We start from the raw sequence: 17,051 nt of genomic DNA, 5'->3' as shown, positions 1-17,051 counted from the left end.
TGCTGCGGGCTGCCTCTCTCTGCCCCTAGCTTTGCGTTTTTGGTAAGAAGAATAATAATAATTATTATTATTATTATTTTTATTATTATATTGTCACAAAATCGAATGGGTAAAATGTACCAGCAATGTACGTTAATTTTGATATATTTAATTTTATAAATGATTAATTATTTTTTAAATTGATTTTATTATTTTAATATATTAGTAATATAAAAGAAGGAAAGTCGAAGCAACGGCGGTGGGGAAAGGAACCCCCGAACCCGGAAAAGAGTGCCAGCACACAGAAATGAGCGGAGACAGAGCAGTTTCGGTTGGGATGGTGAATGGATTGAATTAAATTAAATTAAATTATTATTTATTAAAAAATATGATAAAGATAAGATAAAGACTACAAGAAGTAAACAGTCTACGCACGAAAAATAAAAATCTATAATTAGGAAAATTCTATTATTAGAGTTGGATATTTTTATTATTATTATTATAGATTTATTATTATTATAAATGATATATTTATTATGGTTTATTTTTATTATTTAATAATTAAATTAGTTGAACTAAGAGGCGGTCATTTTTATTCTAGGTGAGTTGCTTCTAGAAAATCAATAGAAAAGTCATTTTAGAAGAAACAATTGCTGACTAAGCCGTCTCCATTGGGCTAGTGGATTGAACCAAGTTATTCATAAGAAACATAATGGTAGCTTGCTTTGCACGGAGATGATTTTTCCTTTAAATTTCGAGGAGTTTTCAAGTATTCAGTTCTAGAAGCATTTTTTTTACTTTTTATTGAATAAACTGGATATTTTATTAGAAAATTGAAACTTTTAATCTTTAATTTTTGAATTTTATATTAAGATTTTATATTTTTTTAAAAATAAATACTATGACTTTCTAAATTTGACACCCTTCATTGTGTGTGTGACCACTACTAGACAAAAGCAACTGAAATGTTATAATTGTGATTCGTAATTTGAATTTGATTGTGATTAAAATTTTTAATTTGATCGTAATTATTACTTCAAATTTAGCTATGATTAGAATGTCAAATAAGGGCAGAGTGAGAATTTTGATTCAGCGGCGATGAACTTAAATACAAAAAATATAATTTTAAAAATAAAATAATAATAATATTTTTCTTTTTTTACAATTGGTCCTTACAACTTTTCATACTATAAATTGCAATTGTTCAAGAAAATTACATTAATTATTTGAATCTTTAGACTCGTCATGACCAGAAAAGCCTAATTCTTGTATTAGAAGAAATTAAATACAATCAATTGATACATTTAGATGAATTCAATAATCACACAATGTTTATTCTAACTGTCTGAAAAAAATTATCTCAATATTTTACTCTTGATTTATTAAAATTTCATAGTTGTTTTGAGTTTAATTGTGTGCACTATTAACATCTCCAACATAAACTTAAAGTCTATCTTTTTTTTAAAAAAATTATTAAACCATTATTTCATGAAAGAATTACCGTCTCCTTGTTCCCTATTATTTGTTTTAAAAAGATAACAGTATAAGCAAAATGCAACATCTTTGCTTATACTATATTCCAACCAATCACCAAATTTATTGAACCAAACTAGAATGAATTGTCTTGATTTTGAGGCTGACACTACTTCTTTGCAAGTAAGTTTTTCTAATTTAATTCTAAAAATTAACATTATAATCCATTACTGTAGTTGTTAGCCCAGAATCTATAAGAATTTGTGTAACATCAATTTACTCAATTCTTGCTTTGTTTATTTTTTTTCTAGTATAAATTTCCTCCATACTTGCTTTCTTTGCTTCATAATTTTCTTCAATACTTAATTTTATTTACATCATCATTGTAAAAAAATAAAATTATGAACAAATTGTAAAAAATGTTATGATGGTTACTACTAGGCCATTATATACTTACTTTTTTCAATACTTATTTTTTTTATTTCTAGTAATAAATTATTATAAAAATAAAATTTAAAAAAAACCTTGGTCCAGTGGGGGCAACTACTAGGCCTCAGATGGCTCCGCCCCCTTGACGTCAAATTTTATTTTTATTGGGATTTATCTTGATTAAAGATTTATCTCCTTAACTTATCTTATGATCAGAATATAATTTTCTATGTATATCTATCTATATATGAGTTTAGCTTTACAAATAGCCGTACAATGTCTTAAAAATTAGTGGCAGTTATATCATTATTATTATACTCATATCATCATAGTAATATTTTATTCTTTTTATTCGTGATTTTTTCTGATTTATATTTTTCACTTTAAATTCTATATTGTTTGTGTGATTGATAGTTTGATAGTGATTTATTTTCGATCGAAATTCGCAACATGGGCTTTTTTATAGGAGACTATAGTTACTAAAAACATGCAAGAATAGAGTAGGTGGGGCTAGATTTATAAATTAGAAATGCTATTAAAGTATGTGTTGAGGCACACATTTCTTCCTCATTCCAAGAATACATTGAATTATTTAAGTGAGTTGATGTGTTTATTGGTGAATCAAAAATTGCAAAGTTTCAAGTTGAATACCAATGGATTATGTCGCTATGCAAGTAATGTGGAGTTTTTGGCCATTCTTTAGCGAATTGTGTGAAGAGGGCCAAATAGGTTTGTTGTTTTTTGTTTTCCAATGAGACTTAAGGCTATGATGAATTTTTTTGGGGTTTATCTTTATAGGCTTCAGCTTGAGATTAAAGTATCGTCCATATTTCGTACCATTCATTGGCAGCCCATTAAAAAAATCGGGCCATAAGCCCTTAATTAAATATTTGGAGGAGAAATAGGCTGAGTCCATTTGCTCAAGGTTTAAGGAAGCCCAACCCCAAGCTAAATTGCTCCCCAACTGTGCCCTAGCACCGTCATATAAAAGACCCTTTTGCTTTCTTGTTGCCTTTATTTGACGGTCGAATTCTCTCCCCCCTCTCTCTTTGCTCTCCCAATATTTTCCTTTGATGGCCGATCTTCGTGAGTCAGTTCTTCCCTCTTCAGTTCAAGCTCCATTTCCATGGCAGTGGTCTTCCTTTCCTTTGGAAGCCCTTGGTCAATCGGTGAGTAGCCATTATTTATTCGGTTCGGCAGATCCTTTAGGGGTAATCTTTCTGTTACTACTCTTTGTCCCATATCTTCGTGATTGTTCTTGTTCCTTGGTGGATCTTGCTGTGAACGTAACCTGTGTGGTTTGGGGAGAAGATTTGGTGTTATGGCCAAGGGGGTTTAAGCTCCGATTTGGGGGTTTTCGTGGCTTGGTTCTTATGTGCTTCTGTGAGGCTTGGTGTCCCTATTTTTTGGAGTTACCTGGGTGGTACACATTGGACAGATCCAGATCTGAGCCTTGACGGGATATTTTACAAGGAATTCTCTTTGTTTACTCTTCTGCGATCTTGGTTGTTTCGATATCTCTTTAATTTTGCATATATTTTGTTCTAATCCTCTATTTTGGTAAGTGTTCTTCCGCAACAAGGTTTATATCTTAAAAGGGTGAAGTGGCCCAAGGCACTAATTCTAACAAGGGAATGATGGGTGGCAAGGCCTCTCTAGTTCCTCATCTAGTTGTGTCAGTAGGTAACGTTAGATCTCCTCAGTTGAGTGGTAGTTCTCGTGGTTATGTTCATAGCAAGGATCAATATTCCCCCAAGGCTCCGTCTTCTCATTCTAGCTTCATCCCTATTCCAGTGAATAATAGTTTAGTGGCTAATTGGTTTTGCTTGCTAATGCAAGAAGATCAGTGCATTCCTTCTGTGGGTAGGGATGGCAATTACAATCGAAATGGAATCGAATCGAAATTGAACAGGTGAATGCGATTAAAAATCGTTTGATTGGGTAATAATTTGATTTGGGGAAAAATCGAACATTGTTTCAATAGGTATGGTTTGGTTATAGTTTTCACTAAATTCAAATCAAAATCCGAAGCGAAATCGAACCGAATGTGTGGGTAATCGAACTAAATCGAACTGAATATACATATATATAATATATATTTATTTATTTAATATATTATATATACACATAATACATATATTGACTAATGTATTTTCTTACAAGTATTTTAACTAATGCATTACAAATATATAAAATATTTAATATTTATAAAGTAATTAACAAATAAAAATAAAACTTAATATTAAATTATTTTATTTTTATCAATCAAATAATTATATCCAAGAAGTTTGAAGTTAATTTGTAACTTTATTCAAAAAGAATGTAACTTTATTAGAGTTTGTCTTTGTTTGTTATGGAGTTATCAAAAATTTTTATGAATGTTATTTGCAAGAGTTTGTCTTTATTTATCGGGACAAATCAAACTAAAAAAATCATGGTTAAAATCGAAATTGAATGATTTAGTTATGGTTTTTAATTTTTAAAATCAATGGGTAATGATTTGATTTTGATTTTAGTAGTTTAAGTTTGATTTGGTTTGATTATGATTTTTACAAAAAATCAAAATCAAAACAAAGTATTACCAATCCTATCCGTGAGTGCTTCAAACTCCCAGGACCAATCTATTGAGAACCATGATATAAAGGATGTGATGGAGGTAATGTCTCGGGACATGCTCTTATCTTACTTTTGTGAACATATTTTCAATTTCTATACAATGAATCTCTTATTTATAGAAAAAAAAATGAAAAATGCTATTTGTGAATAAAGTTGGTATATTTTGTTATGCACTTAGTTTTATTATATTTTTATTAAATTAAAACTATAATAATATTTATAGTATTAAAATGTATAGTATATTAAAATTGAGAGTACAAACTCTATTTTGTCCATAAAAATGAAGAGAGAGAGAGAGAGAGAGAGAGTTGGAGTAGCCTTATCCCTTAATTTAAATAAGAGTAAATTGTATGTAACATTCCACATTTGATGCAAAGACATCAATTATTTTTGAGTTTTTGAAAACAATGGAAGCTTTCTTTGACTTTTATCAATCTAATTAATGCAACATTTTTACTCTTATCATCGTTACTTTGATGCGATGTTGGTATTCTCTCAACCCCCGTTTCGTTCTCCCTCATTTTTTTCTTCCATTAAGATAACTAAAAGCATTGGAGGTGGGTTTACAAAAAGAAAGAAAATTATAACAAGAGAAGAAAAAAGTTTTCGGCTAGGGCACGGTGAGATAGAGACACGAGAGAGTAAAATGGTTTTCTTAATTTCTTAATGGTAAGAAGGTGTTTGCTATTTATCAAAATACTGAGAAGTTAGTGTCTTTTCACCAAAATTTAGAGGGTCGTGTAAATTTATCTTTTTAATAAATTATAAGAATTCAAAATATTAAAAATTAACTATAAATATGTGTTTATAAATGAATAGTCCATGTGCGACTTAGGTGTATAATTGACCTTATATAGTTTATGCAATTATTTTTGTTTATATAAACATTATATGTTAAATTCTGCCTAGGTTTCATATTGTCAACGTTCGGAATTGGTCGACGAGATTTGTTGGCTCGCACCGATATGGTAGGTTCGAGAGAGGAACAGTGAAGTATCCAGTCCAATTTGCTGAGCCACCGGCTCGTCCCTACAAGGTACTCCGAAGCGCAAGTTAGTGAGCGAGCGAGCAAGTATATCGAGTGTTCGTAAGTTGGCAAAAAATGGTACATACCTCGGCCCTCAAAAGGGCTGGTTGATATATATATGAGCTGAAGTTTCTCTGCATGCTCCGTACTTGTACAGGCGATGGGATGGAATAGCCAGCGGGGGTGTCCCTGCCGCGGCAAGACGATGACGAGACATTCATTAATGAGGATAGGATCTCCCATTAATAAGGATAGGATCTGTCATTAATGAGGATGTGATCTGAGGTGGACGTCCGAAAACTCAAGCGCGGCTGTAATGATGTTGTCGCCAAAAAGTCAGGATGAGACTAGCATAGGTTCGCCAAATGGGCCTGAGAGAATGGGCCCGAAGAGTCCAGTCAGGGCGGCCCCTGGCCCGTCGATATGTCGCGACACATGCCCCTTCTACAATGCGAGCTGACGGGTTAAGCCGACGAGCTATGGAGATCGCTAGAAACTTGCTCAGAACATAGCTAGCGGCCTGCCCGAATACGCTAACGAGTTAGAGGCGCTACAGAGAGCTCGCTTGATCCCGACGTTTGATCCTGGGCTTCAGCATTATCTGAGCTCGTTTAGACGAGCTCAGTTCGATTTTTACTGGGCCTTAAGCATTTGGTTCGAATCATTACATTAAGTCCTGCCCACACAAAATAAAACGAGAAATACTCATAACACATATAGTTAAAGACAATTTCACACTAATACACCTGTGATTTAAATTTAGCATTTAAAAATTTTATTCTTTTAGGGTAAATTCTAAATATCACCTTTCAATAGTAAAATTGCAAGAAATACTCTTCGAAAATAAAAATATTCTAATCATTTCTTTTTTTTTTTTCTTTTTCGTTCCTTTCATTGAAAAAAAAAAAAAACAATATTCGTTAGCACCCATTGACCATTGGATATTTAGGTTCAATCAAGTATAGATTGTTGGAGTCGCACCAAAAAAATCCCATGTGGATTTCTGATGGAACCCAAATGCATCTTGAACCCAAATTTGGATTTGAGAAAGAACAAAAAATTTAGATCTAAATTTGAAAATATGAGATAGAGATGTATTCCTATATTGTCAATATTATGGAGATCATTGTTGATATCATGAAGTTCTCTCTCTCTCTCATCGAAAAAAAAAAAAAAAACCTTTTGCAAATCAAAAGGTTATAAACCCTTAGATGTAGATCGAATGGTTCAATTTCTATAAAGTAAAATAAATTAGAAAAAAAATGATAGCTAAAAGATATCATCGTTACAAAGAAGGAGTTGTCGTCGTTGTAAACTAAAGTTGTTGCCAAAGAGAAAGCACAACTGCAATAAAAATTACAACATAATATTAAAATTCAAGAATAGTTTTTGTAATTATATTAAATCTTAGAGATATGAGGTGTAATTTTTTTCTTTTTTAATGATCCTTTTTGTTAGGTTAAACTACCAACAACATTAAAGATTAATAAGATAAATTTCACAAAAATTCTTATAGTAATTAAGGTTTAGTTTTATTTAAATTTAGTATTTTTTATGGGTTTTTTTATGACTAATTTAGATTTAATATTTAATATTTCTTAAAATCATGTCATTTTGATAAGTTTGTTAACAACGTTATATTACAAATCACATAGACATCAAACACTAAATTTAAAGCACATTAGGTTTCTGTAGATATAACCTCAAGTCTAATGGAATTTATCTATAATTTTAAATAATTTATTATTGTTATTTCTATAATTAATAAAGTAAATTACATACACACCTTTGTAATTTGACACATTTTCATGACTACTCCATATACTTCAAAATTGATCTTGTAAGTTCATGTGATTAATTTTGATTCAAAATAAGGTAACTTTGTTTTTAATATTATTGTTGTCTAGATATAATAATAAATTTTATTGACTTTGAAATGTTGTCGTCAAGTTGTCTAAATCTACAAAAATAAAAAAAATAATCAGAAGGTGTAGGGAGGTCCTCGTGCAAACACTTGGATGCTTAAATCAGACACTAAATATGATGAAAAAATTATATTAAAAATAGTATAAGAGACGTTATATATTTTTCAGAAATGAATATCTGCTTATTTATAGAGAAATATGGAATGATTTAAAGTGTAACAGAATTAGCATTCTTGTAAATAACACTTATCTTGATTAATCCTAATTTGGCTGAGACTAGATTTTTTATATATGACATCTATTTTGTATAGATAATGTTTATCTTAGAATGTGTTTGATTGCACATTTTTTTCATGAAAAATAACCAATTTTCACTCAAGTTCTACCTTTTATAGTGTTTGATTAGTTGTCAAATTTTTCATGAAAAATATTTTCTCACTTAGACTCGCGTGACCCACTTTTCCCACTTTTACTGGAATTCATTTTTCCATGGAAGGGGGTTGGAATATATTTTCCAGGGAAATAGAAAATCAACCCAAGAAGAGATGCAACAATCTAGCAAAGGATAAGAATAATGGTCGATGATTGCAAGGAAAAAGAGAAGTGTTGCCGGCGGTCACGAGGATGAGATGGCGAGCAAGAGGCAGCGACCAAGGGGTGAACAACGATGGTGACAGGGGAAGCTCAGCAGTAGTGAGTAATGACGGCGACAATGTCAGTGGTGGCGACGGACTGAGCAAGAGCGGCGGCAGCGACCACCAGTGACGACAGCAATGGCGGTAGCAGCTAGTGACAATGATGGCGACGATGGGGGTAGCGACAGGGATGACATCTTCAAGCTGTGTATGTATATTTGTGTATATATATTTGATTTTTTAAATATTTTGTGTAGTATATTTGATTTATTTTTAGACAATTCCTTTGAATTCAATTAAGCATTCAATATCTTCAATTGATATTTTAAAATTCCACCATTGCAATCAAACACAACCTTAATTAATTCTAGTTTGACTGAGACTAGAATTACTATAAATGATATCTATCTTTTATAAATGACGTTTATCCCAATATTTCAAAAATCATTTCAAAATTAATTTTTTTTTATGGATAATTAATTTTTTTTCTTGGAGAATTTTTCGGATGTTAGACTTATTTTATTTGCGCATTTGTGTGGGACTCCCTTGCGTATAAAAAATTTATGTCTTTCAACCCAAAAAGATATTTTGGACTTTTGAGCTTTTTAATAAGTCTTTACTTATGATACAACAAATATGCTTTACTAAATTATATAAAATTAAAATAAAATCAAAATATTAAAGAGTCAAAGAAGAAGAATAAAATATGCTTGCTACTAGAAACCATTTTCTCACAACTATTCTTCTTCTTTGCCAATTGAAATGCATTATCAACTAGAGACTCTTCTTCTTGTGCATCTTTTGTCTTTCTCTTTCACTAGAATAGACTACCATGAATAGGTTCGATTTGATTTGAAATTCAAACCCTCTAGAATAAACAAAGAAAGAAAGATAAGGGGGAGAGAGAAGAAAAAAAGACAATGACCATTAAATCATTTTTAAGGTGAGATTAACTATGCAAAATCAAGGAACATAGCTCGAAACTTTACCTAGTTTGTTACATCGAATTGAAACTTTGTTGGTGGCTATTAGCGATTGAAATCTAAATTTTCAAATCGTTCCACATCTAACCATCACTAGATTAAGTGATTGGAAAAACATAAAACGGGAAGAAGAGAAAAAAGAAAACTAAAGAGAAAAGAGAAATGAAACACGTTTACTCATGGGAAAAGAAAATTCTATTTGTACCCACCTCTTTTGCTCTTCACAGTCACTTTCTACAATTGCAACAATTATTTTTCAAAAATACACAACATCCCACTCGTTATTCGTACACACCAGCATCGCACCTGACCATCATTGTCGGTAGTCATGTCGCTCCCACCGACGACTCGCAAACACGGTCGCCCATCATTGCAAAGCTCTCATCGGTGGTTGCGATGAATGTGGTGGCCCATAATCACACTTGAACCCCAAAGTTCGAGTGCTTTTAAACGCTTCCAAAGAACAGGGTTCAGGGGCTTTGAAAGCATCCCGAACCCCGATGGGCGGTCGTCGTCAATGGATGATGGGCGACCATCATCAATGGAAACTTTGCAATGATGGGCGGTCATGTTCCTTACAGTCGTCAATGATGATGGTGTGTGCGAATAACAAGTAGGGTGGTTCTCCACAACCACCTTCTACAATTATAGCAATTATTTTTCAAAAATACCCTTTAGTGGAAGTTATAGTAGTTTTCCATAAAATATCTCTATAGAAATAGAAAATTGAAAATTATGTTCAAAACGTTAGAGAATAGAAAGCAAATTTTATGTTTTTTAAAATTATACTAGACTTTAGAAAACATATTAAAGATGTTCTACAAGAAAAACAAGTTTTTCTAAATTGAGCTCCTTTTTGAATCTTGTCCACAACAATTTTTTCTTTTTTGATTATTTTTCTCCTAGTATTTCATTTATACCCACTCACCACACCTTCCTTTCCTCTTTCCTGCCACCTTTCACCTCTGCAACAACAAACACAATTGGCATTTTCTCTTGCCATCCTTCTTGTTGCCACTCAACGACACTCTTAACCACTATGATAACAAGCACCATTAGCGCCCTCTGCTTCTTGTCTTGTCATCATCATCCCTTGACTAATATTATTGCACCTCCCTCTACCATTATGACAACAATTCTTCTCTTCATCAAGTCGCCCTGACTATTCACCTCTCTCTTTGCCATTGAGCTCTACATCTTCTTCTTTTTTTGGCATGATTTTAAACATATTTTTTTCTTAAAGTCTAAAATTAGTTTCATATTTAATTGAAATGAACACTTTTTTTATTTTTTATAGAAATGAAAACACAAAAATATAGGTGAAAATTAGAGATAAGAAAATAAACAAGTTCTTGTATTATCACCACCCTTTATACGAGAATAAGAAAAAGAGGTGAAATTTGTAATATTGTATAAAATTTGATCATCTATATATATATTATAACAAAATAGCCGTCAATTTTTTTCTTGCCCATTTTCAGTTACTATTTTGATATTTTATTATGTTTTTGTAATTTGTTTTGCTTACCCGAAATAGAATTTTTATAAGTCATTAATTAAGTCTAGATTTATGAAAAATGTGTAGTTCTTGGAACATGTAAATGGTTTTTTTATGGCTAAATAGTGTTTGGAGAACGTGTAAGCATGCTGGTATATGAAGAGCTAAGATCTAATCTATATTATTAATTTTTAAATATTAACATAAAATTTTAATTCAAATAAATTACAAAAAAATGAGACTTTTTTAAATCGAGAGAAATCTTGAGATATCAGGTAATACCGCCGAATATTGACTATCAAGTAAATTTTTTATTTTTTTTTATTTTATATATAGTTTAATTAATTTAAATTTATTTTTTATAATTTTAAATGTTATAATTTTATATATAACTTAAATGTTATAATTTTATTTTTTAACTTTATTTTTTTTGTTACTTTTTTAAAAATGTGACCTGTCTTAAATGTGATAATTAATTGTTAGGAGGAATATGTAAAGTCATATATAGATAATTAATTTTAAAATTTTGATTATTATTTATATAATTAATTAATTATTTAAATTATCTTTATTTTATATATAGTTTAATTATTTTAAATTTATTTTGTTATAATTTTAAATGTTATAATTTTATTTTTTAACGTTGCTTTCTTAAAAATGTGATATGTCTTAAATGTGGTAATTGATTGTTAGGAGAAATATGTAAAATCATGTATGTATAATTAATTTTGAAAATTGATTATTATCATTTATATAATTAATTAATTATTTAAATTATCTTTATTTTATATATAGTTTAATTAATTTAAATTTATTTTATTATAATTTTAAATGTTATAATTTTATATATAACTTAAATGTTATAATTTTATTTTTTAACTTTATTTTTTTTATTGCTTTCTTAAAAATTTGATCTGTCTTAAATATGGTAATTGATTGTCAGGAGAAATATGTAAAGTTATGTATGGATAATCAATTTTGAAAATTTGATTATTATCATTTATATAATTAATTGATTATTTAAGTTATTCTTATTTTATATATAGTTTAATTAATTTAAATTTATTTTTATATTTTTAAATATTATAATTTTATATATAATTTAAATATTATAATTTTATTTTTTTAACTTTATTCTTTTTTGTTATTTTCTTAAAAATTTGACATGTCTTAAATGTGGTAATTGATTTTCAAAAGAAATATGTAAAGTCATGGATAATCAGTTTTGAAAATTTGATTATTATCATTTATATAATTAATTGATTATTTAAATTATTTTTATTTTATATATAGTTTAATTAATTTAAATTAATTTTTTTATAATTTTAAATATTATAATTTTATTTATAACTTAAATGTTATAATTTTATTTTTTAACTTTTTTTTTTTGCTTCCTTAAAAATTTGATTATTATTATTTATATAATTAATTGATTATTTAAATTATCTTTATTTTACATACAATTTAATTAATTTAAATTTATTTTTTATAATTTTAAATGTCATAATTTTATTTTTCAACTTAATTGATTATTGTCATTTATTTAATTCTCCCTTTTCCCATTAGTCTATTATGAAGATGTGCCATATGTTGGATTTGGAGAAATTAAATGTAAATTAAATTTGTGTTTTGAAAATTATGTTAAGTGAGTAAGATTCGAATTGTTTGGTAAAGCGTGGGAAAAAAGAGAAACTTAATGGTGGCATGTGATTTGATAAATTGAGAGAAATAAGAGAATTTGAAGGAAGAAAAATTAATAAAAGAAAGCAAATATCTCTCTCTCTTCTTCCTCTCCATTCCCGTTCAACCCTTCCATTTTCTCTTTTCTCCTTTCTCGATTCTTCTTCTCAAATTTTCTCTTCTTTTTTACTTTTATTTAGTAAATTTTAATCGTATTTTTTTACCCAGTTTGGTCTTCTGGTATAACATAGCACCACTATTATGTCAAGTGAGTGATATGAATGCAACTAAAAAAAATTAGGCCTTGAGGGTTCGTGTGGTACGCACATATGAGACAAATACACGTGAAAATCTAAAAAAAAAATCGTCTACCCTTGAATGCATATTTCAAAATAAAGAGGTTGGTTATCGTTTATTCTTTTTTTTTTCCCTATTATTGTGTATTTTTTACGCATTACTTATTGTATTACATGTTAATTTAGATTTATTTTTTATATGATTTCGGGATAGAGTTATGTGCTTTTAATTGTTCGTCTACTCTTGAATGCATATAAGAAAATATTTCAAAATCTGTAATCATTTTATTGTATTCTCATGATTGTAATATGATTATTTTATTTAATTTTTACTTTTTTATTATAATTTTCATTTATTATAACTACTAAATTATATAACTTAAACTTTAACAATTTTTTTGTTTTTAGGATATCCATGCATCGCATGATGGGTAATCCACTGGTTAATATTTATACAACTACAAAAGTATTTGAGTGTAAGTTGAGAGAATTGTAATCCCTATAATGTATTTTACCTCTTTTTATATAAAACCAAAATTTATTTATTAGGAAAGGAAAAAATTCTCTCGAAATAATTAATTTTTTGAGACGATGTCGTTCAACTTCGAATAGAAACCATATCGGCGGGGGGTTCACCTGTCAACTTCTGAACCAGGCGAGAGCCGCGAGACTTGAGAGCGTAGGGAAGGCGCTGACAATGAGGCACCATCGCCTTCGCCACCTCCAGCGCCGCCACTTCGCCACCAAATATAGCGGCAGAGTGGTGGTGGAAGCCGACAACGGCCGCTCATTCGCCGTTGAAGTTGTCGGACCCAACCTCCAAAACGACGTCCGAGGCTACTTGCTTCCGCGCCGCGACCTTATCGCCAGGGCCGCTAAAATCCTCCAGTCACAGCCCTCCGCGGCCTCAGACCCCTTCCTCGACCTCTCCGAGTACCTCCAAACCCTAACCCTAACCCTAACCACCTCCGAAGCCTCCGAAATCCTCAAATCCCTCAAATCGCCCACCCTCGCCCTCCAGTTCTTCCAATTTTGCTCCTCCTCAATCCCTAATTTCCACCACGACTCCTTCACCTATAACCGCATTCTCCTCATCCTCTCCAGGTGCTATTTGCCGGACCGGTTCGATATCGTCCGTCAGTTCGTGGACGAGATGGAGCGCTCCGGCGTGCGCGGCACCATCTCCACCGTGAACATCTTGATCGGAATGTGTGGCGGCGACACCGATGGGGTCAAAAAATTGGAGAGGTGTTTGGGATTGGTAAAGAAGTGGGATTTGAGGTTGAGCTGCTACACGTATAAGTGTCTTCTTCAGGCGCATTTGCGGTCCAATAATACGGATACGGCCTTCCAAGTGTATATGGACATGAGGAGGCGCGGATATAAATTGGATATATTCGCTTACAATATGCTTCTGGATTCTCTGGCCAAAAATGATAAGGTTTGGTCTTGGTCCCTTCTGTTGTATCCCAACATTGTTATTCGTTTGTTTTGGTAATACAGAACATAAGTACATAGATGTTATTACACATATTCTTCTTGTAAATATGAACGTGTAGATGTAAGATGTGGATATTTTTTATCATACCATGTGGATGTAAGATACATTTTTAAGAGCTCCCAGAGATGATTACATTAGAACCTTTGTGCCTGACAATATGTAAAGGTGCAACATTGTCATGGAAAAAAATAATTAAACTAGATCAGTAAGTAGAGAGCTTGGGGGGAAGACCTGAAGATGTAGTAAAAAACTTACAGGAATGAGAAAATCTATACGAGTCTAACCGATTATGCTTAAGCTTAACTTCCAAAACACTGATACAGCTTGAACATGCGGCTGCAGATGTATGTATTTTTCGTTATAATTGTCTGATTTGACGGTAACATCTAAATTATAAACTGCAGGGAAATGGTTTTGTCTGGATTGTGCAATGATGAGTTCGCCATTGTTTGCAGGAATCTTGGATGGCCCAACAGGTGTTGGGTCATTTTCAATGAGTCTCCCTATGGTTTAATTGTAGCAATTTAAGCTTTGTGCTTTACTACACACCCGACAAACTTGATCTCCAAACAAATCAAGCTTTCAATGAATTGTGAACTTCAGCCGAACCATGAGGGCACGTGAGATGAAACGGCATTGATTCTTTGTCATTTTCTTCTATGCTCTTTTGGGATGAAACCAGCTGCAATCAAATCCATTCCAAGGCCTCTTCTTAGCAGTTGCAATCAAATTTCAATTGGCCAGACTTTATTAGGGCAAATTGCAACTGGGGGAAGCTCAATTTGGGGATTAGGGTATAGATTTATTCTGAAATCGAAGTGGGAATCAAGGTTTATTTTGACCTACTACTGAAATGGATTTGGAGATTAGGGTTGTGGGGTGTGGTTAAGTATAAGCCAACTTGGATTTATTTGATGCTGTCTAAGGAAACGGTAACAGAAAGGGTCTCTATGAAAGAAATAAAGCTCAGGGACTTTAAATGCTAAAATTAAACCATAGGGGATTTCATTGAAAATGTTCTAAATCATAGGGTTCATTACACATGGCCCAAATTACAGGGGTTCTCATTGAAAATGACCCAAACCACAGGGGGTCCAACTGGAATTTACCATTTCAAATATGATGAGCAAGTAAATAGTCTTATAAATAGGTCTTCAAGCATTTCATTATTAAATAAGAAAATGGGAAAGAAATTATTGGGATTTAGTATGTAGTCTTTTGTTTTTCTTTTCTTCCTTGTTTTCTTCTGGTCTTCTGTTTTCAATATCAGTTCCAATGATCCTGATGATCTGATTTGCAGCATGTTGACAGGTTGACCATGCTTACAAGGTATTTGAGGACATGAAGCGCAAGCACTGTGAGCCCGACGAATATACATACACTATTTTGATCAGAATGTCCGGAAAAATCGGGAAACCTGATGAAGCAGTATCTCTCTTTCAAGAAATGCTAAGTAAGGGCTGTACTCCAAATTTAATTGCTTACAATACTATGATCCAGACACTTGCTAAGAATCGAATGGTCAAGAAGATAATTTTACTCTTTTCCAGAATGGTGGAAAATGATTGTCGGCCCAATGAGTTCACATACTCCCTCATCCTAAATGCCTTGGTTGCAGGAGGGCAACTTGATAAGCTTGATGAGGTTGTGAAAATATCAAATAAGTACATGAATAAGTCAATATATGCTTATCTTGTGAGGACTTTGAGTAAATTGGGCCATGCAAGTGAAGCTCACAGACTATTTTGTAACATGTGGAACTTTCATGACAAGGGAGATAGGGACGCATACTTATCCATGCTAGAGAGTCTATGCAATACTGGTAAAATAACAGAGGCTGTGGACCTTTTAAGCAAGATTCATGAAAAGGGTGTAAGCGTTGATACCATGATGTATAACACTTTGTTCTCAGCTCTTGGGAAATTAAAAGAGATTTCCCATCTCTGTAATCTTTATGATAAGATGAAGCAAGATGGCCCTCCACCGGATATTTTTACCTACAACATTCTAATAGCTAGCTTTGGTAGAGCTGGGAGAGTTGATGAAGCTTTGAAAATCTTTGAAGAGCTTGAGAACAGTAATTGTAAGCCTGATATTATATCATACAACTCCTTAATTAACTGCCTTGGGAAGAATGGCAATCTTGATGAAGCTCACATGAGGTTCAAGGAGATGCAAGAAAAGGGTTTGGATCCTGATGTCGTGACATATAGCACCCTGATTGAGTGCTTTGGTAAGACAGACAAAGTTGAAATGGCTTGCAGCCTGTTTGAAGAGATGATTGCTGAAGGCTGCTTCCCAAACATCGTAACATACAACATCTTACTTGACTGCCTGGAGAGATCTGGGAGAACTGCTGAAGCTGTGGACCTTTACGCGAAACTTAAACAACAGGGGTTAACCGCAGATTCAATCACGTACTCGATTCTTGAAAGGTTGCAGGGTGGTTCACATCAGAAAGTTAGGGTTCGCAAGCAAAATCCGATCACAGGGTGGGTTGTCAGCCCGTTAAGGTGATGAACGGATGCATTAGGGACTCATGATAGACATGAGTTGGATTTTAATTTAACCCCCTTGCATGTTCTTCCCCTGTAAACTACCAGAACTTCCTGGACTTGAGAGCATTAAACATTGAAACATTTTCAGCTGTAGAAGTTATGTTCCCTTCTTCTTTTGGAGGCAAGAACTTTTGACCTCTTCTGGCTTTAGCCATAAGCAATGGCCTTTCCTTGCATTCCACCCCCCACCCTCCGAATTGGTGCAACTTAAACTTCCTAGTATCTGTGTTTGAGCTTATTTAGTATTGTTATACTTGCATAATATTTTTTTATTAATTTTTTAAAAAAACATTTGGTATAGTGTAATTTTACTTTTAAAATATAGTTTTTTTTTTCAAAAAAACAAGATAGGCTATTTTAAAGCAAAAGTAAGGGCCTTTTTTTTTTTTTATCAAAAGTTAATAGCTTTTAGTGAGGTTTACAATTATTAATATATTAAGTATATTTTTTA

At 31.9% G+C, this 17,051-nt stretch overlaps 1 protein-coding gene across 1 annotated transcript; it reads left to right on the top strand.

The window, feature by feature from the left end:
• Positions 1–13,171: 13,171 nt before the first annotated feature.
• On the top strand, positions 13,172–16,757 carry LOC127795428 (pentatricopeptide repeat-containing protein At1g51965, mitochondrial). The gene is made up of 2 exons (XM_052327087.1): positions 13,172–13,982; positions 15,354–16,757. Exons 1-2 carry the CDS (start codon positions 13,239–13,241, stop codon positions 16,557–16,559), a joined length of 1,950 nt encoding a protein of 649 aa, XP_052183047.1. The 5' UTR covers positions 13,172–13,238; the 3' UTR covers positions 16,560–16,757.
• Positions 16,758–17,051: the final 294 nt, after the last annotated feature.

The sequence above is a fragment of the Diospyros lotus genome, chromosome 2 (genome assembly GCF_014633365.1).
Source record: "Diospyros lotus cultivar Yz01 chromosome 2, ASM1463336v1, whole genome shotgun sequence".
Lineage (NCBI taxonomy): Eukaryota > Viridiplantae > Streptophyta > Magnoliopsida > Ericales > Ebenaceae > Diospyros > Diospyros lotus.
The sequence above is the reverse complement of the archived record's forward strand: the minus strand, read 5'-3'. Positions and strand labels throughout refer to the sequence as shown.